The following is a 25,300-nucleotide window of genomic DNA, read 5'->3' on the forward strand; positions in this document are numbered from 1 at the left end:
CATGATGGAGGTAGCACAGTGTTGTGGTTTGGGCTTGCATGGATGCTTTTGGAAGATGCTCACAAACCTACACTGATGATGTAAATCATGATGGCAGCAGCAGAATGAAGTCAGAAATCTAGAGAAATGCATCCATAATAATCATCAAGACGATAAACCAAAACACACTCCTAACACAACAACTACGTTATCAGAGGAAAAAGTAGAAGCTTTCAATCTCAACCCAACTGAGCATGCTGAAGAGGACGAACCCTCAAAAGTGACAAGTGAAACAGTCTAAAGTACAAGTCCAGAGAAGCCTCTCAAGAGAACAATAAAAGCTTGATGTCACCCCCGTGGATAAACAGCTTGTAGAGGTTTCTGCAAGTAATGAACAGATTAACAAATATTGCGTTTTTAAGTGTTCCAATCATTTTGCTCACTTACACGTTACTTGATCTGTCTCCAAAGGTGCCTTAAGTTGTTTAGCACATGGAGCTGTAAAGATCAGGAAATAAAAGCTGAAATTATGCCCTAACGTATTTGATCTTTTGATTGCAAACAAAACTTAGTAGTAAAGAGAATTGCAGTGCAGTTCTAATACTTTTGGAGGCGACTATTTAATTCATGAGTATTATTTTGATACTCTATAAATTAAACAGCCTGTATTCTACCGCCCTCTAGAGTCAAAAACGTGCACCTGCAACACTATTTTAAAGAAATATTAAATAAAATATTTACATGCAAGACTTTAGAAGGTCTTACAATGAAACAAAACTGTATTTAATGACAATGAAAAACACTATAGCACAAAACAAGCTGGTGCATGTTTTAATAATTTTATTTTCTTTTTTTTATATATATAGATATTTTTTTATTTTGATCTGTACAACCAAGAATCAAACCTTTTCATAAGTCTAGCAAAAACCTGTACATGGTTATGCTGTGGGCAGGATTGCTTTACACTCAAAGAAAAAAAAGAAAAAAAAAAATTAATAATCAAATAATTAATCAACTAGCTAAACAAAACACTTCAAACCAGTCTTATAAACAGAACATGTACTTTGGGTGAAGAAAAAAAAAATACAAACAGGAAAAGAAAAACAAACAGGAAAAGAAAATCAAAACAAAACATGATCCCTTTGTTTTCACACACTCTTCCCAGTGTTGTACAAAAGAACAGCGAAATCTTATTTACAGATGCAGACGAAGTGAAGTATGACTGGTTGATGAAGCATGGCAATGGAAGTATTTGAGGAGAAAAGGCCATGAACTTCTAGCACTGAAAAGAACAAATGGTCAGAAATCTTCTGAGAATAAACAATTAGAGAAACGAAAGAAAGGGAACAAAAAAAGGTTCCTGCATTGAAGTTGCTGTGCTGCCTTATTTGTTTGACTGTATAGTGCTGAAATACCTTAACAGACTACATCCTATAGTACATTTAAGTACATCAAAGCCTGTTGTGTTAATGTTTTATTTTTCTCTCCACAGCTTCAGACAAGACACCCAACAACCTGAGCACCAGACAGGGAAAAATAAAGCCCATTCCACAGACAGTACAGATCCTATAGCATTTCAGAGAGAGTGAGGTTACAGGAAAGTGCACGTCCCTTTGTAGTCTATAGAAACACATCCTTTAACAGTTTACAAGGCTGTCAGTTTCACACAATAATAAATCATCTTTTTAGAAACAAAATTCAAGGAAAAAACAATTCAAGTTTTGAAGTTAGGTTGAAACCAGACAGATGTAGTTTTTTTTCCCCATCAATTACTATAGCAGCACACACAATCAAAGAGGAGCAAATCATAAAGGGAAATTAGTGCTCATGTAAAAACAAATTAATTAACAGACCAAATGAAATTAGCTGGTGAAATTTTAGAAATTGGCAACATTAGGATGGAAGTAGTATAGCAGCAGAAAACTGGACGAGTGAGCCCTGATTCTCACACACACACACACAAATAATAATAAAAATCCCAGTGGTTTACACTCATTTGAACAAAATAACATAACAGCAACAGAGCATTCCTCAAGTCAAACCCAACTATACTAGGGGGAAAAAACTGAAGGAGACTTCGTAAAGCTTTTTATGTTTTGCAACAAACCAATATTACCAGAGCACTTATTTTAGCAGCCAGCATAATGAGACTGATTAAATAGTGGACACTCAAAACATTTCAGACTACAGACATTAGATATTGACCATGATGGCCGTTTTGATCTAAAGAACCGAACTGTGGGCAGAGTAGACTACAAACAAGTGATCAAACCTCGTCTGGTGTTTACGCAAAGCCATGTTAGATAGTGAACCATGGGGTGATGTGATGTGCTGAACAGGACTGCATGCATACTGACTCGGCAGTGTCTACCCAAAACAGGAGCCCGAGCTCCGTTACACCTTAGTGCACTGATGTGGAAGTTTGATCACAGGTCAGGAAAAAACATGTAGTGGAGCCATGTTCAAGTGAAGCGCAGGCCATCGCTTTTTTGTATTCCTCGAGATACATGAGAAAATCTTGAATAACGGACTCTTAAATAAGAGCAAACAGAAACAAGCTGCATATGTTGTTCACACTGAAGGCAATTTGCAGGACATGTCCCACATCCCGTGTGCAGCGGAGAGCAGGATTTTGGTTCCCTCTGTAAGGCCACATTGATGAACAAGACTCTGTGGTAGAGGATCACACACCAAAGTACAGTGTGTTTCTTCACGACATGGACGAGTCCTGTTCTATACACTGAAAGTACACGGGTGTTTGGGACATTGGGCCTCGACCTCATAGGAACTTGCTATAGTGAACCACTAGGAAATAAATCCAATAATAATGTGAACGAGTGAGACAGAGCTACAAAAGTTGTGAACCCGAGCATCAACAGTCTTTACAAACTGCACCATTGTTACATTTTTAAATGTACACCTTTTTTAATACACAAGTGCAGCTCTTAAATCCACAGTTTCAATTTGTGCTGAAAGAGCCTCGCTGGATGGAAAACATCAACTTGATTTACTTACCAGATTTCAAGAAATTTACACCACTTTTTCAGTTTTCTTTTACAAGATGCTTTCTGATCAAAGCTTGATTCTCATTTTCTGTTATTAATTGTCCCCCTGTACAGTACAACAATTTTTTTTTGAAAGGGAGTAGAAAGCAAAACCTTAAAAAACAAATGTAAAAGTAATTTTCTGCTAGCCGATGATGTGCACTTCGGGTAGGTGGGGTCTAAAAAGTGAAGGAGGGGATGGAGGGTGAGAGAAGAACAGGAGGGGGCGAGGGATCAGAAACTGTCCACCCACAAAGCTAAGCCTCGCTCTGCTAACGTACGATTCAGCAGAACCACCTGCAAAAAAGAAAAAGAAGAAATTGAATCAAAAACAGGTGCTAATGTAAATCCTAGCAGGCAGACAGAACTGAAATATACAATTGAAACAGTGAAATAAATAAATAGCAAGCATTAACAGCTCCATGCCGGTGGCATAAACAAACACATCCGACTCTGCACTTTTACTGATCAAAGCCCTCCGCCTTGCTCTTGCTTTCTACTGTTAAGCAAAATAGGAATGGATTTACTTATCAACTGCTCACAAGTGTGTATTGAACATGAAATTTAGTAGCAATAGAAATGCTGGAACCACTGAAATATATCTGTGTTCTAGTTGTGCACCTTTTATTGATTTATTTTATTTCAAAGGGCTGAGACAAGATTCACTGTGGCTTCTGTTGCTGCTACTGTGGCTTCCGCAGTCTCAAACAAGTAAAAACTTCCATGTCTGCCTTTCTTTTAAAATTTTGTCGTCATACGTTTCAACCCCTGTGTACTTTCTTTTGATAGAGTTTTGTGGGCATCACTAAATGCAAGAGAGCTGTTTTGGGCTTTGATTTGAAAAATTTACACAACTTTACTAAAAGCCATTAAACATCAAGTCAAAGTTCACCAAGTGAACCTATCCACACCCAGGAGCATGTGCTCTACCCGAACGTACTAAAGCTCTAAAATAACAGTAATTGTAGTAACTCCAATATTAAACATCAAACAAGAAACCTCAAAGGAAATATTCTCTCGTCTTAAATCCAGGAAACTAAAAAAAGAAAAGAAAAAATCTGATTAACAGCACAAATGAGTGATCTATTCTCTAGTCAGAACACTCACCTCATCTCCAACCATGTTCCACATTTGTACTAACGGAAGGCCTGTGTTATTGTCGTAATTTGTAACCTAAAATACAAAAATAGATTAAAAAACAAACATCAATCTAACAAACCATGTACAGACTACATATGTTGGTCAGCACTTGCCTGTGCAAGCAACGGAAGCCCTTGTGTCATCTCTTCCAGTGCAGAGTTGGCTTCAGCCGAAAAGCCTTCCTCTCCTGCAGAGGATTAGAGGAGGACAAGAGGCAGGTTATACACTGGGGGTAAAAGCAACTACTATTTATGCAAATACTGTGATAAACACACACCAGGAAGAGGAGTGATGTTGTCCAATAACACTTCTGTCCCTTGGAACGGTAACGTCACAAAGTCAGACCTGCAAGAAACAAATTATTTATGAAAAGGAAAGCTAAAAACCCAGGGTGTCATACTTTAACACCGAGCAAAAGGAGCAGCAACCTAATCTGACGAAGAGCATCAATCTTCACTCGGTCGTAGCCACCGTAATCCACGTATCGGATTTCCACTTCGTTAGATTCCTTATAGAAGGAGATAACCTGCGCTCGCCACCACGCTCCCTCTACTGCAGGAGCCGCACAAATCACTCCAACTGAAACACACAAACTGGAGATTAGTCAAAAGGAAATGCAGAGTCTGAGTCCGTGATTGTGACAGGCTGGCTTTCTTACTTTCAGCGGGTGAGGGCAGGGTAGGAGTGCCAGGCTGAGAGTAACACATGAACATCTGCTGGTCCAGACTTCGCAGAGCATGATATGTAGGGTGCGTGTGCTGCTGGACAAACACATGGCCTGCAGAGACGATGTTCACCACAATCACCTCCACTGTTACGCCGTTAGGAAGCAGGAGCTTTAAAATGAACAAAAAAAAATAAATTATGAAGGCTCAGTTCCAGATAAGCAGCGAACAGGAGTGAAAAGTCACAATACACCATTATCTTATGATGCTTAAGCATTCATGAAGCTACAAATAATAAGGGGTTATGTTTTGTTTCATAGTGTTTGTAGCCAGGTAGCTGATCTCTGGCCTGTCTTCAGTTAAATAATTTACATGAATGCATGTGGATGGATTAACCACAACAGATTAACTGCTACAGAAGCTGAACTTAAAAACCAAGTGTCGCTGAACTACAGGCAGCTTTTAATTCCACACGTTTAATCGGCTCAGGTACAGTATCCCTGTATCAATGGACACCCAGAGGTGCACAAGTACAACGGAAACTACAACAGGCATGTTGTGGTTAACTAAAACTATTTGCCTTCTTGTTACTTGTTGGGGGGAGAAGAGAGAGCTCAGAATGCAACCTAAACCATGTAGATTGTTCCTTGCCTCTTCCACACAATCATCATCTTTGGTGATTGTCTACCTGAGACTCAGTCGTGTGCTAACCATAATAACCAACATTGAAGATTGGTAAAATGATTTTAATGGGAGATCATTTGCATCCATCCTCTCTAAAATCCTTGCATGAGACCTAGACAGTCTCCTGTTCTGCAGTGTATAAGGAGCTAACTAGTGTGCAGTACAGGGGTGCTGATTGGCCCACGAGGTGCATTGAAAATGCATTCAGTCACATGATCAAGTGAATAAATGATGTCCTGGTGGTTTTCCAAGTTGTGATCAAATGACGGTGTGAAAACCAGTTTGAGTGTGTCTGCTCTGAGAAGAGTGGAAAATTAATTTTTAGAAATCTGGCTGGAGTGACTTTCACACTCCACTAACCTAACGAAAGGCAGAAGGGATTTTCCTCTCTGGAAACATTACTAAAGAAAAGCAAAAACCAGAGTGAATCTTACCCAAGAAGTCATGGGCAGGGAAGGCAGCGAAAGAGGCAGCGATGGAGGAGCATACAGGTTTGTCAGGTCCAGGTCTTTAAACTTCTTGCCAATCAAGGCCAATGCTTTATCTACCTGCTGCTGGGCGCCTGAGTGCAGATAATGCATATAGTTGCCATCCAGCACATTTCAACACAAGAGAACACCCAGCAAGCTCAGTGGAACATCTAATGCACCAGCACACTCACCCTCTATATGGCAGATCTGAAACTCTTGAGTGTAAGGCAGAGTTGAGATGTAGATCTTTGCACCAGAGCTTTGCTTCAGAAAGCTCACATACCTTCCTTGTTTTCCAATTAATCGACCAACCAGATGCTGCAAATGACAGATACAAAGGACAAAGTGAGCATAACTCATTAAATAAAATGACAAAATATCTTAAGACAGTACAGCGGATTCAGATTGGTTGGTTTCAGATTCAAGGATTAGTCGTCACATGCACATTCGTAGAGCTCAGAGTTACTGTTTAGGATTCAAGCCCTAGCATCACCAAGATGCCACTGTTGTGCTATTGAGCAACAACAGCATAAAACCCTCTTAAGACTCTACTACTCCAGTATCTGGCCCTGTGCTCTGACCATAGCGTCCTAACAAGCTGGGATAAAGTCCAATTCATTTTTCACAGTGCTAGAACATATATGTGACAAATAAATGCTTCTTCTGCGGAATGCATGCCGGTATGTATTTGTATACACAAATGGTGTTCGAGCAAACTTCAAAAAAAGGAATGTACACAAAAATGTACTTTACAATTATGCCTCAAGAAACTATGTTTGTTGTATTTACCATTATAGGTCGTATGCTGGGAAAAAAAAAATTAAAACTATTGAGAGTGAGACTTGAGTAAACACCAAACTCACCTTTGGCACCTCTATTTCCCACACAATCAGCTCAGAGCTGTGTGTTTGACTGGCCTGGCTGCCACTCTGCTGCCCATTTCCTGTCCCCAAAGCGGAGCAGCTGTCTACTGAATCCATACTGTTTACATCCGAACCTACATCAAGACATGAAAAAACAAAAACAAAAAAAAAAACAAACAAACAAAAAAAAACACACAAATAAACAGTACATTAAGACATAAATTCCAAAGAGTCATGAGTGACAACTAAATTCATTTATACATTTATCGTTCAGTAGGCCTATATATTTTCAAAAAGATACCACCCAGTCCATATAAATGTCCTTTTTTTCACCTGGCATCTCTACATGCAACGACAAGCTACTGATTTGTATATGTTTACTGTAGATGTTTGTGTTATACATTTATCCATAACCTGATCTTTACAGTGCCAGGAGATAGACCACGATAAATAACGAGACAGACTCTGGGTCAGAAGGGCCATCACTGTCTGCAGATGTTTTCCACAGATACTTTAAACACCTCTGATGTGAGAAAGTGTGAGCTCTGATCTATAGCTACAGGTCTAATGACGAGTTGTAAAATTAAAATAACTGCTATGAGCTGTCGCTTATTTCAGGCATTCAAAGATTTGTAAAAGATGACACCAAGAAAATGGAACGCAAACAGCGTTTTACTGCCCACAGATCATATGCATGTCATGATAGTGTAGAACAGTGACATTAATCTGCCTAAAAGCTCTCCTGAACACTCTTACAGTAAGGCGTGTGTAGTCCAGCATTTTCTGCTTGATTACTGCTCAGTAAAGCAGTTTTTGCTGACAGCTGTGATATCAGTATAATTTATTGTATAGCCCTCAACAACTGTTGTTGCACTACCTCGCCTCCAGCTCCGTTAATAGCTGTATGTGTGAATTGTAAATCTAAACATAAGTAAAATTAGCTTGAACAATGAATCATTATCATCATGATGAAAGTTATCACAGTGAACACTGAGATACATATTAAGATCAGGTTTGTTGTACTTTTCATGAAATTTGCTGAAATAATATGAAGCTTGTTGACAAGAACAAAATTCCTCTTTAAAGAGGAGAAACATTTATTTTCCAGTTCTGTATCACATGCAGCCAGATTCATTAAAATATTTTAGTTGAGATATAAAACTAAACCAATAATAAAAGTGCCAGCCAATATCGATACCCAACCAAGGTCTAGCTACCTTTTACAATAAGAATATTTTTAAAATGCTATTTTTATATAATTTAATGGCTCTTCAGAATAATAATAAAAAAAGAAATGCACTAACAAATACATAACTAAAAACATGACTTACACAATAATGTAGCTTTTCTAAAGTCCCCCAGTTACATGCAAAATATACTAAATATAATATAGTATAATGGAATCAATCATGGGGGAAAAAATTATTTCTCTTTATATGTAAACGGGAAATCAGTTGCAAAACCAAATAATTTTCCACCATCGGTTAGAGAGTTGTAATTAACACCCCCCCCAAAAAAATCCTGATTATCGGATCTGCTGTGTCTCCAAGTCTCTGTCACATCACATAAGGCCGTATAATATTCAACAACTTTATTGGAAATCCATTTTTTTTGTCACCCAGCCTCAAGTGCACCATATACATGCAACACTCGAGTAACCAGCCATCCATGCGAGTAACACCACAGCCACTGTTGACATGCGCACAGTGCAGACGTGACCACTAGCATGTTTGATGGTATGGCACTAACCTGAATCCAGGACTTGCTCCCAAACGAATAACTGCTCTCAGTTCGAAATAAGTGCTGACTAGGGAGTAAAAAACTACCAGCTTCTATAATAAAAAGGGAGCCTACAAGGTGAAATGCTAATCACATGTCTACTGAATGGGGCTCCTACTGAGAACATAAAACAAAACCAAGTTTATAGTAATGATGTTGAGTACACCAAAAACAAAGCCAATCCTGAAGAAATAAAAACAAAAACAAAAAACATTCAATCCCAAAACCCTAACTCCACTTTTACACTGTTTGGCACACTTGGTACCTGTGAACAAAGGGTACTGAAATTCAGCACAGTAACTTAGCTACAGTCCTTTTTAATGAAAACAGCAGTAATATGGGATCCCAGATTTATCATCTGCTGTACTGTAGTTTTTCATATTTTAGCAAGTAAAATATGTCTAATGAAACAGAATGCCTTTAGGCTACGTACAGATTAAAATCATGCAGAATACTTTTCAAGCTTCCCGCTATAATCATGCTAATGCTAAATACCCAATGGATGAGAAGAGACTACAGGGAACGCAAAGGTTGTTTCAGCAGCTGAAACACCACAACAGCACAATAAATCATAGCAAATACTCAGACCAACAGGTGTTTCCTTCAAACCATATAACACACTTACACCCTAGAGAAGACTTTCATTCACGCTTTAGATGTGTTTTTCACACCTAAGGGCAAATGTACTATAGCCAATCTACCTTCAGGGGTTTTTGGGAGCTGGGAGGAAACCAGAAGGGTTAGGGTCGAAGCCTAACCCTAACCCTTTTGTCATAGAAGCAGACAAAAAGTTACTTCCCACTTTATCCTAAGGTAAAACAGTTAACAGCTAATTTATCTGAGCAATAAACAAAGATTTATGAACATAATTAAAAATGTATGTATTCTATGTACCATCTTTATTGCATGGGTTTTCTGTAATCAGTTATTAGTACTCTCATCATATCAGAAATAATGCCACTGACCTCCGGACTGATCAGCGTCTGCTTCACTGGTTCCGTTCCTGAGAGCTTCCCCATTCACCTGTGCTAGCACACAGGAAGTTGTTGCATGCTCCATGCTCAGCACAGTCTCTTCCAGAACTGCTGAATTAGAGCTTTCCTGATGTCCATCTCCTTTTTCCTCTGAAGTCATGATCCCTGAAATCTGAATAAGGTCCTCTTTGCTGTCGTGCACTGCCGATGATAAATCTGTGCTGATGACAAGGTCCTCGTTGCTGATGCCATCCTCTGATTGGCATGTGCTACACCCTGAATCCTCTGTTCCCATCACAGCCTCCTCTTTGGCCTGAACCTTGGGCAGGATCTGAGTAGATTCTAACTGTCCCTGATGGTCACTGAAAACAAAATTGTCCTGTGTCTCAGACTTCTCCCAATCAGAGGGAGCGAGGCAACCGTTGATGACCTCCTTGGCAATCTGTGCCGCATGCTGTTCTACATGATCTTTGTAGCTTTCAGAAGAGGAACCCACCTGAGACACACACTTGTTTTCTTCCCTGATGATTTCCTTTCCATTTAAAGAAGACACAATGCTGAAAGCAACCTCTGAACCCTCGCAGACCTGAGACAAGGAGCCACTGGCTGCCAAGACCTCATGGGCAGCTGATGAAATGACTTCCGTGATGAGACCAGCTGCAAGGAGTTGAAGCTCCTCTGTGCTGTCGCTGCTCTCAACTGGACGGCCCAGGTCTCCGTTCTCGTGATTCTGGAAATCGTGTAAGACCGGTGAGCTGGTGGAAATTGGAAGTGAGTCAGAAAGTATGGGACTGGCAAGACCAAGTGACTGCTGTAAGGCAGCTTGAGTGTAGTGATCCTCAGGTGTTGGTGAGGTGGCAGCCAAGTCATCTTTGGTGGAGGATAGACTGTCTTTTGCCAAGTCTGCTTGGACGTTCTCAGCAAATGGCACAGCCAGTACATCATCAGCCACCTCTCCTTCAGGCTCTGGGCGCTCAGCTTTGGACAACTCCACAGCCTGACATACAAGTGGTGTCATTTCTTTAGTATCAGTCTCCTGTTTGTCAAGTGTTTGATCCCAAGGCTGCGCAAGTGAGCCAGAAGTGTCCAACTTTGCTTCAACAGGCAACTGGTTTGATTCCATGCTTAGAACAACTGCCTCTTGTATCTCATATAGAGGACTCTCCTCAACGAGACTTAACTGCATTGCCGCCAACACTGGGGGCTTTTTCCTGTCCACTTCAAAGCTGCTCTGTTGGGAGTCTGTAGCTGCAATGCTGCAAGGAGGTGGGGTGATCAGCTTTTCCACTAGCTCTAAGGAGCTGACTGCTTCTTCTAATGAGGTGCTTGATGCCAGTGCGCGAGTCTGTGCTACAACCTCCGGCTCAGCAGACACCGGTTCTTTGGCATTGGCGTTGTCTAAGCAGGGCCTGCCATGCATGGTCTCCACCATTCCATTGGTGCCCTTAGCAGGCGAAGGCTGCAGGGCCACAGCAGGTTCCTCCTCGCTGTCATGGCTGGTGATTCGTGCTTTCTTGCGAGAAATGTACCACCACCAGCCTATGAGTGCGAGCACTCCAGGAAGTGTGTACGGGACAAAGGAACGAAATCCGAGTGGCATCTCCTGTGTATCCTAAGTACTGCTCCTGTGAACAGAAGACGAAACACTTGAGTCAGAGCTTAGCAAGCTGCAGCATAAATAAATCAGCATAGCGGTAATGCTCAATATGGTTTATTAATTAACTTCACATGTAAAAAGAAATTAATGTGCATAGTCATAAAAGCTGCTCACAATGTGCATTTCCTTAAGGAAATTAATTATAAAGTGTTTTTGAATCAACACCCAGTCCTACTATAAGACATTGAAGTATGATAAATTATGAGGATAAGTACAAGGATATATCTGCAGGTTTTTCCTAACTGTATGCTGCTGAACAAACTGAAAGAAAGCTTGCTAAATGAAAATTACATTCTGAACTCACGTATCCAAGTCACTATAAAATAAATGGTGGAGACTGCTAGTGTAAGAGGGCATCAGTTGAAAATATGACAGAACTGCTGACTACTGTGCAAAGATGATCTGAAGCTCTGTGTAAAGACTAGCTAATCACATCATTTGCAAAATACATATAAAATAGTCTTTGTTAGAGGGTCCAATCTACATATTAGTAACAAAAGCTTGTCCTGTAAAACTTTTCAGAAAAGCATCAGAATGAACACACTTCATGCCATCCTGAGTATCAACAGCAGGAAGATTCTGTGTGTCCACCAGTACCAACAAGAACAAACATCAGGCTGGACTACGTGCTGTGCTTTCTTGCCAGCAGTAGGTCTATGTTAAAAAAGGATACCCAGAAATGCCTTTCCTTAATGGAGCCAGAGAAGCCCAGGCTGTGAACAGAAAGGAATGCATTACCGGGGGCAATACGTCTCCTCTATGTATGGCTTACGGAGACATGGCGCTGCATAAAGGGACTCCGTGTTTATAATATTAGAAACTATGATTATAACCCCAAACAGATTTGTTGAAATGGGAAGTGTTAAGACCATTGAACCGGGAAGGACACATGCTATGTGTAGTACCAGCGTGAATGCTAAAACAGACAAAGTGGAAAACAAACTAACCCAAAGGATTTTTCATCAAGTTAAAACTGGCACCACTGCAATCATCATAATCCTCAGGGTTAATAAAGGACTTCTTAAAACAAATAACCTCTTAAGGCTGGTAACTATTTCAATATTTGTCTCATGGGAGGCAGTTATCCAAAAACAACCCTGAAATGTTAAAAGGAAAAAAACCCCAACAACTTGGGAAGATTTTTCTATAAAAGCGTCTGAATGTGAAATTTCTAAGATGTTTCCATCGATGGTCAAAATGACTTACTGAGCTTGTGTGTTCGTTATGACTGACATGGCATTAAGATAGCATTGATGGGTAGTCACCTTTTTTAGATGACACCCAGGGACATTTTATCAATCAATCAATCCAGGGTGGACATTAATTTATGAATATCAAGCTCAACAAGTGCTGTGTACAGAAAGTGCGTGTCCTCAAACAGCGTGACTGTCAGCTTCTCAAATGGCTTGAGGTTGAGTCGATGGGTCGTCAGATAAATTTTGCATATAGCCATTTCGACAGTAGTGATGCACAAAGGCAGCATTAGGTGGGTGGGGATTAAAGCCAGGCAATCACGTCTGTCTCTGTACGTCCTTCTAACTATGGGTTCCATTTAGTTTCACATCTGTCTAAAATAACGTGTCCGGATCGATACCGAAGTAACTATTACACAATCAATGAGGAGGACTCAGAATCCAATTACTTAAATGTACAGTAGGTCAGGGGTCATCATCTGGTGAACCACAGACCTGATGTCGCAAACCCAGCAAAGTATTTCAGAGGTCCAGAGTGACTACAGAAAATATACTGTAGCAGAGAAAACTTGAATAGCCACCTTCAGCAATTAGCCTCCTAAGCATATGAACAAGGACAGGTTCACTGACTGCTTATTCAGTCATATGCACTTATCTGAATTATTTAGTTAGTGTTAGCTACAAATGACAAGCCTTTTTCAGTGCACAGCATAAATAAAATGAAAAATCTATACACTTGTGAGAACTCTCTCTAGTCTGATTAGAGAACTGATATGGCTCGTTTTTAAAAAAGGTCAAGCAAGACAACGCTTATCGCAATCAAGTCAAACAAATTTTAAAAATTGCATGTGTTCAGGGGTCATAGCACTAGTCACAAATGATAAGGTGAAGTGCCACTACAAAGCAGAACAACTTCTTCGAATTGTTTTATCTCCATAAACTAATTTTTAATGTTTTCTCCAGCTACCGTTCAATGAAGTAACCAATAAGTCGTGTTCAATTGTGCACCTGGACCTTTTGTAAGTAAGGAATCCAATACAACATAACTAGACCTTCACTGTGTTTTGTTAAAGAATCTTGGTTTAGTGTCTACGCTACAGGTGTACCTGGGGTAAACTCTCTACAATAAACATTCCTAACAGGATGTAAAGAAAATGAAGAAAATCTAATCCTTGTTCTATTTATAATACTAGTGCAAAACATTTTAGAGGAGTGAAAAGGTGACAGAAGAAAAGTGTGTGTGTGTGTGTGTGGGGGGGGGGGAATAAACAAATTAATAGACAAATAAATAAATATATGTATAGACAGTGTATGGATTGTGGAAGTTATAATTGCCAGGATGCGCGCACACGCACGCACACACACACACACGTGCTTACTGTGAGATATCTATTGGTAATTTGGCAGCTGGAGCGCGCTTCACCTTGGTCGAGGTTAAATAAACGCAAAGGCAGAGAGGAACATGGAGCCCGGTTTGGCTCTATGGCGGCCTGCACACACCGAGTCAGGCATCGCGCCACGCCAACGTACGACCTTGGGGGGGGGGATAACTAGTCCCTGTAGGGTCATTGTACGCCTAGAACACGTTAAAACGTTGCCATTTCGGCACGTTTTAAGACGCTTATTAGCCGTGCGGTTTGCACCGAGACGATCAAGCACCTCTCACGGGTCTGAGATCATGTTAATACGCGCACACGATTCACTCCTCTGATCATCTAACTGCTTCCCAAATGCGATCAAAATAAATCACGTGGACGTTTTACATCATATAATAACAAACGCAGTATAAAAAAGGGGTGATAAAACTCACCAGAAGTGCGCCGTGCGAAATTGAGACGCATGTGGCGCATGGTGTAGCGCACTGGGTATGACTCCATGCGCGCTAACGGACTAGCCGTGAAATGCTAAGACCGGTGTTATTCATGACACAAATAGCATACAGTCGGAATCCTGCTTGCGAATAATAATAATAACAACAAGTAATAAATCTGCACTCTTAAAGCAGACACACAATACGCGGTTTATTTGCTACAAGGTTCAGAGCCGAACGAGCCTCAGGCTAAGCTAGCTAGATTTGACCTAGTGCATGTTGAATGGAGTGGAGTAGGCCAGGACACAGCGCCAGTGAACATAGCAAGCGGGCACCTGTCCACTACTACTAACCCAAGTGGCCTGACTTTCAGCTATTAGAACCCCTAAAACAACTGCCTAGCGTTCGTAATTTCATGTTAATACTTTATAAAAAAGGCTAAACCTATAGATAAATCCAGCGTGTCTTTGGTTAAACGCGAGTCGTTAGAAGACGGTTGAGATTTGCGGCATTACAAAGGTTTGATGTAATCGTGCAGCGTTCACAAGCGCTTGCTGAATTATAGCTCCGCTACACGCGACACGCACCGCGGACCTTAATATAATCGAGCACGTTTATTTTATTTTTATTAGAATTCGACTAAATTAATCAGTGTTGGGCAATAGATCTCACCAATCTACGCAAGCTAGCTATGCTGTATCGTTATTATTGTTGTTAAATTTAAGAATAGCTGGTTTGTGTGTTATCTGTATCTGAACGCATTTGTGGGACAAAAGTGTGAGATTAAGTCCTTACAGAAAGCCATAGTTAGTTATGTAACAGCGCACATTTAGCTTATAAACAGCGCTGCATTGTACATTATTATGAACGCTGAATACGTGTGAAATAGCGGGAATAAAGAAAGAAAGATGGGAGGACTGAATGAATGTGCCACAATAGCACACCGCTAGCTTAACAGAGGACAACACTAAGACACTAGTTAGCTTGCATGCTAGCTAACAGGACCAGCTAACAATCCGTGTCCCGGGTAAACGCACACACAGCCCGGCCTCTCGGTGCTGCACCGGGGCGCAACACAATCTCACCGTGTTTTTATGTCCTTCCTACTGACACTGCGAACTGCACAGCCGTGATTAAAGTCAGTTATTAATCCAGTGCTCCGGACCCAACACCATCCAAACGCGTCCCTACTCAGTGTCCGTCTCTTTCTCTCCTCCCCACGTGTTATCCGAGCGACAACACGCTAAACGGAGCCGGATCAGCTGTTCACATCTCGCGATAACGGCGCTGCTCCAAGCGGCGCCTTGAGATCTCGTGTAACTTTCTTTGTAACTTTACGTCAAGGCTGCGGTTACGATGGAGATGGTGATGATGGGTAGAAACAATAGTAGTAGTTATTTATTATTACAAAGACACACACACACACACACACACACACACACACACACACACACACACACACACACACACACACACACACACACACAAAAACACCGTTTATCAGACACTCACAATGCTGGACACCAGTCCATCTACTGACATGTTTCCGTAAGGTGGGGGAAATCCCAGAGAACCATGTAAAAACTAGAGCTGTGAGGTAGCACCACGTGTTCGGTCCTGTTATTATTATTTTTATTATTATTATTATCATCATCATCATCATCATTTTGTTTTCAGCTGTCAGTACTGCCCAAGTCCCCTAACATGCCTGTACATAAATTTTCTATGAAAGGCATGGGAAGGGGGAATGTAATACATTTGTATTTCCAATTTTTTTTATGGCATCATCAGAAGTATAAAGTAGTTTTTTTTAAGTGTCTATAACCATGTTTAACCTTTTTGAAAGTCAATACATTCAATGTATTGAATCTTTAATTTTTTTTTTTTTTTTTTGGAAATGCAGATGTTGGAGTTGTGACAGATTAATACTCCAATATGTGCACCAAGATTTACTAGATAGAAAAACATTCTGTATACTTTTATTTTTTTAATCTGAAATTTCAAGAGACTTGTTTTCTAAAATACAGGTCTCCCCAGTTTATTCAAATACTGACAATATGACAAATAAAAGGATGAATGAATAAATAAATAAATAAATAGAAAAAACTATTTTGGTTTAACTGACTTAAGACTGTCAAGTTCTATAGAATTATACTGAAACCATCTAACCATCAAAAACAACAACGAAAAACCCACCACCACATAGAACACTTCCTTGATATCACTGTGACAGGGTAGTGGACAACTTTTATTATGAACACAGGTATAATTAAATTGCCATGTTATACATGTACAGCAACTAACTGCTTTACAAAAAAAGCAATACAATGTTTTATTTACAATCATATAACTTCCAATTTTACACAAAAATATTTACAGATGTCTAATGTGCTGTTTACAGATGATTTGGTGCAAATAAAACATGGTAAATGCTTCAGACCAACACAGTTTTGCATTATAAACTACACATTGTTACTTATTTTCAACGTATGCAGAATTCTTTAGCCATAAACTGGGATGGAAATGAGTAAGACTTTGCTAACATCATAGTTCATACACAAGTCTAGGGAAAGCATGCTACCAATTAACTGATGTGCAGACAGAAAATCCTCATGCCTGCATCTATAGCTTTAGATATTAGACTCCTGCAGATCCTGAGAACTTCATGATTCAGTTAAACTTTCTCCAATCAAATCGATATCTGGCATTAATGGACTTGAGGAGCAGAGAGGGAATATCACAGGGTTAAACGGACTCATCCTTATCTACCTCAGTCCTCTATGTAGAATAGACATGTAATGTAATAACAGTGACACTGCAACTGATTTGACCAATCTGTTTACAAGTGAAAGAAACAGGACAATGCTGCAGAATCATCAAATGAGAAGACTAATACTGTAATGCCTTTAACATGACTGCAGCTTTATATAGACACTGGTATAACAAATGACAATTATAAAATACTGTAATTATAAGGTTTAGACAATCAGAACAGAAGATTTAAAAAAAAAAATGCTGAAATAACTGCAAGACAGGCTTGGTCCCATTCAAAAGCAACACATGAGCTTAATAATCACCACTCACTTGACATGATCAAACTGTTTAAAGCCATTTGTTCAAGGTTGAGTGGTTGGAGAGGGGTATAGTGGTTAAATAAACTAACTTACTTTGGTTTTATTAAAAAAGTACTGGGTAATGCATTTGGTAGTTGCCCTTTTTAGTGTTAAATTTCCCTTTAAAACAGTCAACAAGACAAAAAAAGTACTTCTTGGAGAAAAAACCCAAAAACAAACAAAAGAAAACAAAAAACAACTATAATGGCAAATTGGAAAAATAATTTTGGCAAAAAAAAAAAAAAAGGCTCTAGGAATATGTTAGAGAATATTGCACATAATCAGCAAACCTCCTCAGGCCTTGTCCTTTCTGTTTAATGCATCTTGGAGCCTCTACTGTAGTGGTATTTGTAAATGAAAATGTAAATAAATTGTACTAATGCGGGGACAACAGGCATGTATGCACATAGAGATGAAAGGCTTTCATATGATGACATGTAAGAAGTAAAGCAGGCCATATGAATGTTATGTGTCGGTCAGTCACGAAGGAAAACATGTTCTAGTCTCCTTATATGTCATCATGACTCGCTGTGTCCAGTTAGTTCTGGACTGCTTTGCTAAATGCCCTCTTACCAAAGGGGTACCAACAGCAGAGCACATACTCAATCTCTGTCATATCCATCTCTTTCTGTCTTCTGTCCTTTAATCACACAAACATTAAATAGATATGACACCATATATTTGAAAAGTCATTTGAAATTACTTTTGCTCCCAAATGTCATTTTGCTATGCGCAGTATAATGGGAATTTTTCATATAGCACTCGTTGATATTACTGTTCTTGTCAATATTATTAGAATGACAGATGGTTATAAAGACATTGTGATTATAAGGGATACCATCACTGATTTTGAGCTAACTTGACAGAATAAATATGTACAGTAAATGCAGCAAGTAATGATACCTATATATTTGAAGATATGGTTTTTTTTTCTTTCTTTCTTTCTTTCTTTCTTTCCTTTTTTTTTAATACTATGCAGCGATGTATGGACGTATGTATAACATGAAAAACATTTCGCAATAATTAGTACCTGTATTTCCCCTTCTTCAGCCTATCTTACAAAGTATACACAGCTGGTAGACCTGACAAAGGCACACAATGGACAAAAACAGCAACCCAAAATGTGTGAGCATCGTTGTCATCATCATACACATCGTTTCCATATATACATCTGCTCGGCATCTGAACGACATCCGATCACAGTCTGGATTTCCAGCTTGTTGATAACAGGGTCTTAGAAGACCTGCGGATTCAATTGTCCAGGATAAATGGACCCAGCTAAATCCTGACTTTGAGGCCTTTGTTCTCCACAGTCAGACTGGTCAGGTGTTGTAGTGGTTATTTAAGTCTGCCACTCATTTTATAGTCTTTTCAGACTTCACCCACCTTCAGATGTTTTGCCCCAAATTCTCAGAATGTTTTAGAGCAAGCTGGTGGCCTTGTTCTACAGTCTGTATAATCTTCTGCTGATACTAAAGATTAAATAAGCAGACACTTGTCTTAATAACCATGTGGGTTCCTTCTTGTTCCCCTGACTTTCCCCTGAGTGGAAGCTGAAAAGTCAGTGTGGTGGAAAAGGATATGAACTGCATGTTTACAAACTTCACTTCATGCGCCCATAAAAGCATCTTGATTGATTCTAAACAGCAGTGCTGAGATCACATTCCACTCATGCAAACATCCCGCACAGGTAAACACTAGTCCTCTGGCTTCCACACCAAACTAAGGTCGAACTAAAGCAATTCTCTTATGCAGGAACCATCTTAGACTGGAGAACGTGGAACGGAAACAGTTTATGAAGAATGGTTAATGCAGCCTCCCGAATGCCAAGTCAGGTCTCAGAGCGTGCTCAGACGATCTTCTTGATGCTGGTGCGTTTGAAGCTGCCAGTGCTTCTCTGTTTCTGCACCTGGCTGGCTGAACCGTGGCGTGCTCTGCCGCTGCTGCACAGGCTGGAGGTGGGAGACAGCTCCACGTTCTCCTTATCAATACCTGTAGAAGTGCAGGAAAGAGACAGGGAGTCAAAACATATGCCTTCAAAACCCAAATAGCACTAGCACTTTGGGTCATGAATACGTTGCTCAGAAAACTGTAAAATTTCTTTTTTCCTTTGAAATGTATCTTATGTAGAAGTTCTAGTAAGGTCTGTTGCGATGGCTTGTAATTGTCCAATAACAGTCAATGAATGACTGCAATATACACTGTGTGAGAAAATGCCACTTAGCAATGCGAGGGTCTAGACCTCTTCAGGTCACAGCATACAGCTGTGTCTGTTAATCTACCTCCTAATCCAAGGTGATCTTTGCAGGCAAAAAGCTAAGACAAAGTTAAAAACTTTGACAGGTCTATTTTAAGTTTATATAAAGTATTTTATATAAAGTATATAGAGTATTTTACCAAAGTATGACAGATAAACTCTTTTGTATAAAACCTGGTTTTGTGTCACATTTGTTTATTTTTCTGAACATCTACCAGGTTTTCCAGACCGATAGAAAGATGTTTGGTGTTGAAATGTCCCGAATGGCGGGAGCAGCATATAGCGCTAGTGATAACCCCAAGAATAACGTCATGTTACTCCCTATGTAGAGAGCATGTGTTAATAGAATGTCATTTGGGACTTCAGCTGACTGGTGGAAAGGTTGAAAAAATAAATAATCAAGCATAAATACTCAAGATGGATGATTACTGTGGATAAGTAAATATAAAGACATTGAGACGATAACCATTTTAGCATAATATTTACACTATGTATACCTCAATTGCACATTTCATACTTGCACTCTGTACATACATATTGTCTGAATGTTTATGTTTACTTCAACTGCACATTTCACAATTGCACATGTGTACATACAAATTGTATATATTGTATACTATTTGCATATCTATATTTCATGCTTATTTAAACTGCACATTTCACACCTGTAAATGTGTACATACAATTTCATCTATACTACACATGTCATTCTGTTACACTGTGGAGATTATGTCACTAAAACAAATTCCTGATTCATGTGAAAACATGCCTGGCAATAAAGCTGATTCTGATTCTGCTAATATTTTAGAACATTTTTTTTTTAAGACAGAAACATTTAATAATTTCACGAAGACAATTACAGCACAATAATGTAAGTTACGTTTATTTAAATTTCAATATTTTCTTTTGAAAATATTGAAATTTAAGCTACATGTTCTCATTAGATAATTTCTTGCATTATTCATTAGTTTCTTTTTAAGGTACTTTTTTTGATGGATTGATTTTACAACCAGTATCTAAAAAATATATTAGAGTTCTTGTAAACAAAAAAATATGTTGATTTTATTATTGACAAAACTGGAGATTTTTTTTTGCAGGTATCCATTCCAATCAAACAGGGTTTGGCAATAAACAACTACAAATGCTGAAATCGTAAAACACGGAATAAAAAACGACAGCAAATGATAAATAAGCACAGGAGTTTTAGTTATTAAAATGTGTTGAGTGCACTAACTCACAGGTTGCATAACTAAACTGAACATGATATTTTCTTCAGGGTATAAAACTCCTGCAAAGAAAAAAATTAAATAAAATAGTATCTACTGTCTGAGATTATAGAAAATAATGTTTTTCTATTCTGAATCAATTCTAAATTCAGTTCTGTTTTTGATATCATTGTCTATTCTCCAGTAGTCTGGCTTAAACCACATTAAATACCAGTATTGACCAGAAGGTGGTGCAAAACGTGACTTTTACACTTTGTGAGCAAGATCTGCTCATCTTTGTAAACCATCAAATCAACAAACATGACAACCATTTAACACCAACCAAAAGAAACTAAAATGATGCAACATTAGTTTTTCACCCAAGTGATTGAATAAACACAGAAAATTAAATAGTTGTGTTATTCTACCTTTACAAACAAGCTTCCTTTTATCAAGTTCTGACTATTTATTCAAAATTAAGTAAAAGCAGGCGTTACAGAAGCAGCAAAAGGTGAATATACCTGGGAAGACGAGGTGTGGTGGGAACACGGCTGACTTAAAGCTAGGCAGAGAGGCTTGACAGACATGCAGACACACATAAATGAGTGGAAAAGAAGGCAGACATGAGTGATATTTACAACTCAAAAATAAGAGGGAATGAATAAAAGAAAAAAAACAAACAAAATGAATGCAGAGCCATTTAAGATCCTTGAAAGGTGGACAATGAAAGATGGGTCTGATTGGTGATGTTAAGTAGTCTGAATCATGGACATTTAATTAGTGGCTTTTTTAAAGTAGTTTCAATTTTAAGAATCTAATCAATCTTTGATGAATTCATATTGATCATAAAATCAAATACTGGGAAAATATGTGACTGCTACAGTAAGACATCAATAACTTAGAGATTATTTTTTTTAACTGGCCACTTTCAAACATCTGAACCACCAGAAAAAAGAAATGTAGACAAGTGATAGTCACTTAAATGAGTTACCAAAGTGTGCAAACTATAGAACTGGACATTAATTGCCCATCACAGCTCTATAGTTTAGGCTTGTACCAGCGGATTTCGGTGGCATCTCTTCTGCTGTCCTGGCATGAGACAAAGTTGGGGAGCGTCTATAAACTATGGGGCCCTCTGAATAAACAGCGTGTCCCAAATAAAGGAGAGAGATTGAAGTGAGTTTAATGTTGATTTAAACACAGATGAGAATGCACACACACATGCACATACTATACAAAGCTGGTTTTGTATAACATTGAGAGACATACTGCAAACACTGAAAAGTGAGCGGCAATTCATGACAAAGTCTGAAGTGAACGTGTAGCAAAAGCAGCAAACAAACATAACACAAAAGTCTTCAATCCTAAAGACAGACGTTAGGATAAACAGTTCATCATGCATATACATCTTTTTGTGTGTGCGCATGCATGCAGAATTTCTGACCTGGTGAGTGCTGCGAGGTCGCCAACGAGGTCATGGAGTTGGACAAGTTGAGGTTGGCAGTGATGCTCAGTTGACTCTGAACGATGGGTGGATATGGAGAGGTTGGCGTACGCTGGGACTCCTCGCCTCCTTCCTCTTCAATACCCGGAAGGTAAGTATCAATCAGAGCGTCCAGAAACTTGACCACTAGCTCAGCATAATCTGGGATTTGGGTTTGCTGCAGAGTGAAAGAAAACAAGCCACTTTTGCATAAGAAGCTACACACAAGATGGCCTCATTGTGGACTGGACTAAATAGACAGGGTAATTAATCCCAAGCCACTCAACAGTATGAATGTCTGCTGTCTGACTTCACTTTAAACAAGAGAGATTGACTCTGCTGTCTATACACCAGCAGGCCACAGAATGCTTCAGTTGTAAGTGAAAACTAACTATATTGATTCTATGAGCAATACACAAATCAAACCTTTTTTGGCCTAAATGTTCTACAGTGATTGTATAAATGAGGGGGCAAAGTTAGGGATGCTTTTCAAAACTTTAGGAAAATGATTGGAAAATACAAGGACGATTAATTATACCTTAGAGAAGGGGCCGGCAAACCTCCAAAGTCCATTAAAGCCGAAGCCTGCGTGAGATGGAGATGCAGCAGGACAATGAGAGAACATGAAAGAAAGAGGGATGAGACAAAGAGATGAAGGGGACAAGAAGGCAGAGGGAAAATAAAAAAAAAAAATGAGTCGGCATACCCAGACCAGCCAAGAAATTGGTTTAATTTAAAACTAAATACCACTTAGCCAGTATTAGATATCCAGACATTTTCCAACGTGAGACACAAAAATACATTTTCCCAACATATTCATAATTGAATATTAATACACAGTAGCATTTTTAAAATTGAATTTTCAAATGAATTTTTATTCTAGCAAAAAATAGAAAAAAAAAACCGCATAAGATCATGAGAACATTAAGAATAAAGACAAGTGAGATGTCCTTCATTACTCTGCAGACAGGAGGGCTGGTATTGAGGGGGAGACTCTTCGTGGTAGACCACGCTCTGGACGATTCCATGGACAGGGTTCAGGAGGTTGGGGTCCTGGCACATGGACAGCAGTGTACTGATCTTGGAATCCAACAGATTGTGCCTGTTGCAGTAACACCACAAACAACAGTTACAAGTCCACAATGAGACAGTATAATGCCGTGGGTGTGCGTGTCTATACACTTCAGACATGGTGCAACACATTCCGACACAGATAACATGATATTTTCAGAATCAAGAACCACTGAGGAATCAAACTACAGTGTTGCACATCTACCATGCCTGCTTGAACCAGACACACAATATAGCATTTCACAATTATAAATATAAAGACAAATTAAAGACCTCAAAATCATTTATTTACCTCCAATGTAGCACAGCCCTTTTCTTAGACATTTGCGAATACCGTAACTTTGTGTAAGTCAAAAATACAACATGCTTCATTAATAACGTCATCAGGGATAACGTCATATGACCTACGGCTACATAGCTTTTCCCTCTGTGGGAAATGATGATCTCGCTTCTCTTAGTCTGGATTACTGCAACAGCAAACCAGTTCACCATAATTCATAACCACCATACACAAGCCTCGACTCTAGTCAATTAGGATTGCAGGCAACAAAAAAAAAAGACCAGTGGGATAAAGATTAATTTCCTACAAAGCATTTAAAAAATATTATCATTTCAGGAAAAAAAACTGGACTCAAAAGAGAGTTGTTGCACTTTACTTAAAACTGACAAGAACGAAAACTCGCCCGAATGCAAAACCGCAAAGTGCTCAATGCCTCCGATCCTACGATAAACACTTCAACTCATGTAAATTTCAACAAAAAAGTTCACAAGCTCTTTAAATTCTCTTCAGAGGAAACTATCTGGTCATGCCTGCCAAGCACTCAGTTTTCTGTGTCATATGAGCATATGGGTAAAGAATGTACATGTAATGTAAATGAGTAAGGGACACTCACACTACTGGGAACACCTTTGGAAAGACCACACTGGCTTCAGCCAAATACTCATACAGAATCCTCTGGTGAAACTCATCAGTCGAGTATTTCACTTGTGTGGCCTGTAAGAGAAAACAGACCGTATAATATCAATGACTGAACATAAGCACTTAAAAGAATTTCATAATTTATCCAACAGAACATGAACATCAGGGGTTCTCAAGGTTAATTGTTCCACCATTATCAAATTTATTATACATAGTTTTGCCCGTTTAACTGGTTGCTTGAATTAAACGGGTTTAATTCAAAGAGCAATAATTCAATAAACAAGCAAAGCAAGAAATAATGTCAACTTGGGCCTAATGTGTTCTGAAAAAGTCAGTATTAATAATCGGCAGTAAATATTGTCTATTATAGTAGATTATGTTTGTCTGTGGGTTTTAATTTACAGACAGAAGTGGTTCTAAGTTGCACCAAATGATGGTGCCAGAAGAAAGAAATGCTGGGAGAAAGAAAAGCTGGAGAGCAGAGAATGGAAATAGACCTGGCCAGAGTTTCTCACCAGCACAGTAAGGAGCAGCATTTGGATCTTGGGGTCAGTGAGCACCTCCTCATCCAACAGCACATTAGACTCAGACACAGAAACCTTGCGCAAATGGGAGTTGGCTATTCTTTGTGACTCTGTAAGGGGACAGAGCAACATTATAATATAAAAATAATCAACATTATAAACTAACCCTCGATTTCCATCAATCAGATAATTTGATAATTTCTGTCTCATATCATTAATGAATGAAATCATAAAAAAAGTACTGGGTAGAAAAAAAAACTATATGCGCTGTATCTAAACATTACATCAGCCATCATACTCAGTTCACTGATAATCAGCACAAGTCTTACCAATGTCATAGTCATTTTCAGCCACCCGTCTTATCTTCGGAGGAGTGGTGATGCCTGATTCCATTTCTGGTCTCTTTGGTGCTTTAGAATCTGATATCAGATGGTCAAAACTCTTCCTGGTGCCTAAGACACAAAAACAGT

General features: G+C 39.1%; 2 protein-coding genes across 4 annotated transcripts in view; both read right to left on the reverse strand.

The window, feature by feature from the left end:
* Nucleotides 1-804: 804 nt before the first annotated feature.
* akap1b (A kinase (PRKA) anchor protein 1b) lies at nt 805-15,578 on the reverse strand. Of its 2 annotated transcripts, none has more exons than XM_027147852.2 (11): nt 15,344-15,578; nt 9,590-11,223; nt 6,846-6,979; nt 6,174-6,300; nt 5,947-6,074; nt 4,822-4,999; nt 4,592-4,742; nt 4,441-4,508; nt 4,277-4,350; nt 4,131-4,196; nt 805-3,320 (listed from the first exon to the last, which is right to left on the reverse strand). In XM_027147852.2, exons 2-11 carry the CDS (start codon nt 11,196-11,198, stop codon nt 3,258-3,260), a joined length of 2,598 nt encoding a protein of 865 aa, XP_027003653.2. In that variant the 5' UTR covers nt 11,199-11,223; nt 15,344-15,578; the 3' UTR covers nt 805-3,257. The 2 variants fall into 2 exon arrangements, with proteins under 2 accessions (XP_027003653.2, XP_027003654.2); XM_027147853.2 differs by lacking the exon at nt 15,344-15,578 and adding an exon at nt 14,259-14,414.
* A 907-nt stretch (nt 15,579-16,485) lies between these two features.
* nf1a (neurofibromin 1a) overlaps nt 16,486-25,300 on the reverse strand; it is a 55,499-nt gene continuing 46,684 nt past the window's right edge. The window contains exons 51-59 of one of the 2 annotated variants that reach the window (XM_027148141.2): nt 25,160-25,282; nt 24,822-24,940; nt 24,281-24,381; nt 23,276-23,418; nt 22,855-22,901; nt 22,278-22,494; nt 21,891-21,968; nt 21,355-21,408; nt 16,486-19,363 (exon numbers count right to left, since the gene is read on the reverse strand). In XM_027148141.2, the coding sequence (XP_027003942.1) occupies nt 19,221-19,363; nt 21,355-21,408; nt 21,891-21,968; nt 22,278-22,494; nt 22,855-22,901; nt 23,276-23,418; nt 24,281-24,381; nt 24,822-24,940; nt 25,160-25,282 (1,025 nt within the window). In that variant the 3' untranslated portion in view covers nt 16,486-19,220. The remainder of the gene's footprint in view (nt 19,364-21,354; nt 21,409-21,890; nt 21,969-22,277; nt 22,495-22,854; nt 22,902-23,275; nt 23,419-24,280; nt 24,382-24,821; nt 24,941-25,159; nt 25,283-25,300) is intronic. The other variant, XM_027148142.2, reaches the window with a different exon arrangement.

The sequence above is a fragment of the Tachysurus fulvidraco genome, chromosome 11 (assembly GCF_022655615.1).
Source record: "Tachysurus fulvidraco isolate hzauxx_2018 chromosome 11, HZAU_PFXX_2.0, whole genome shotgun sequence".
Classification (NCBI taxonomy): Eukaryota; Metazoa; Chordata; class Actinopteri; order Siluriformes; family Bagridae; genus Tachysurus; species Tachysurus fulvidraco.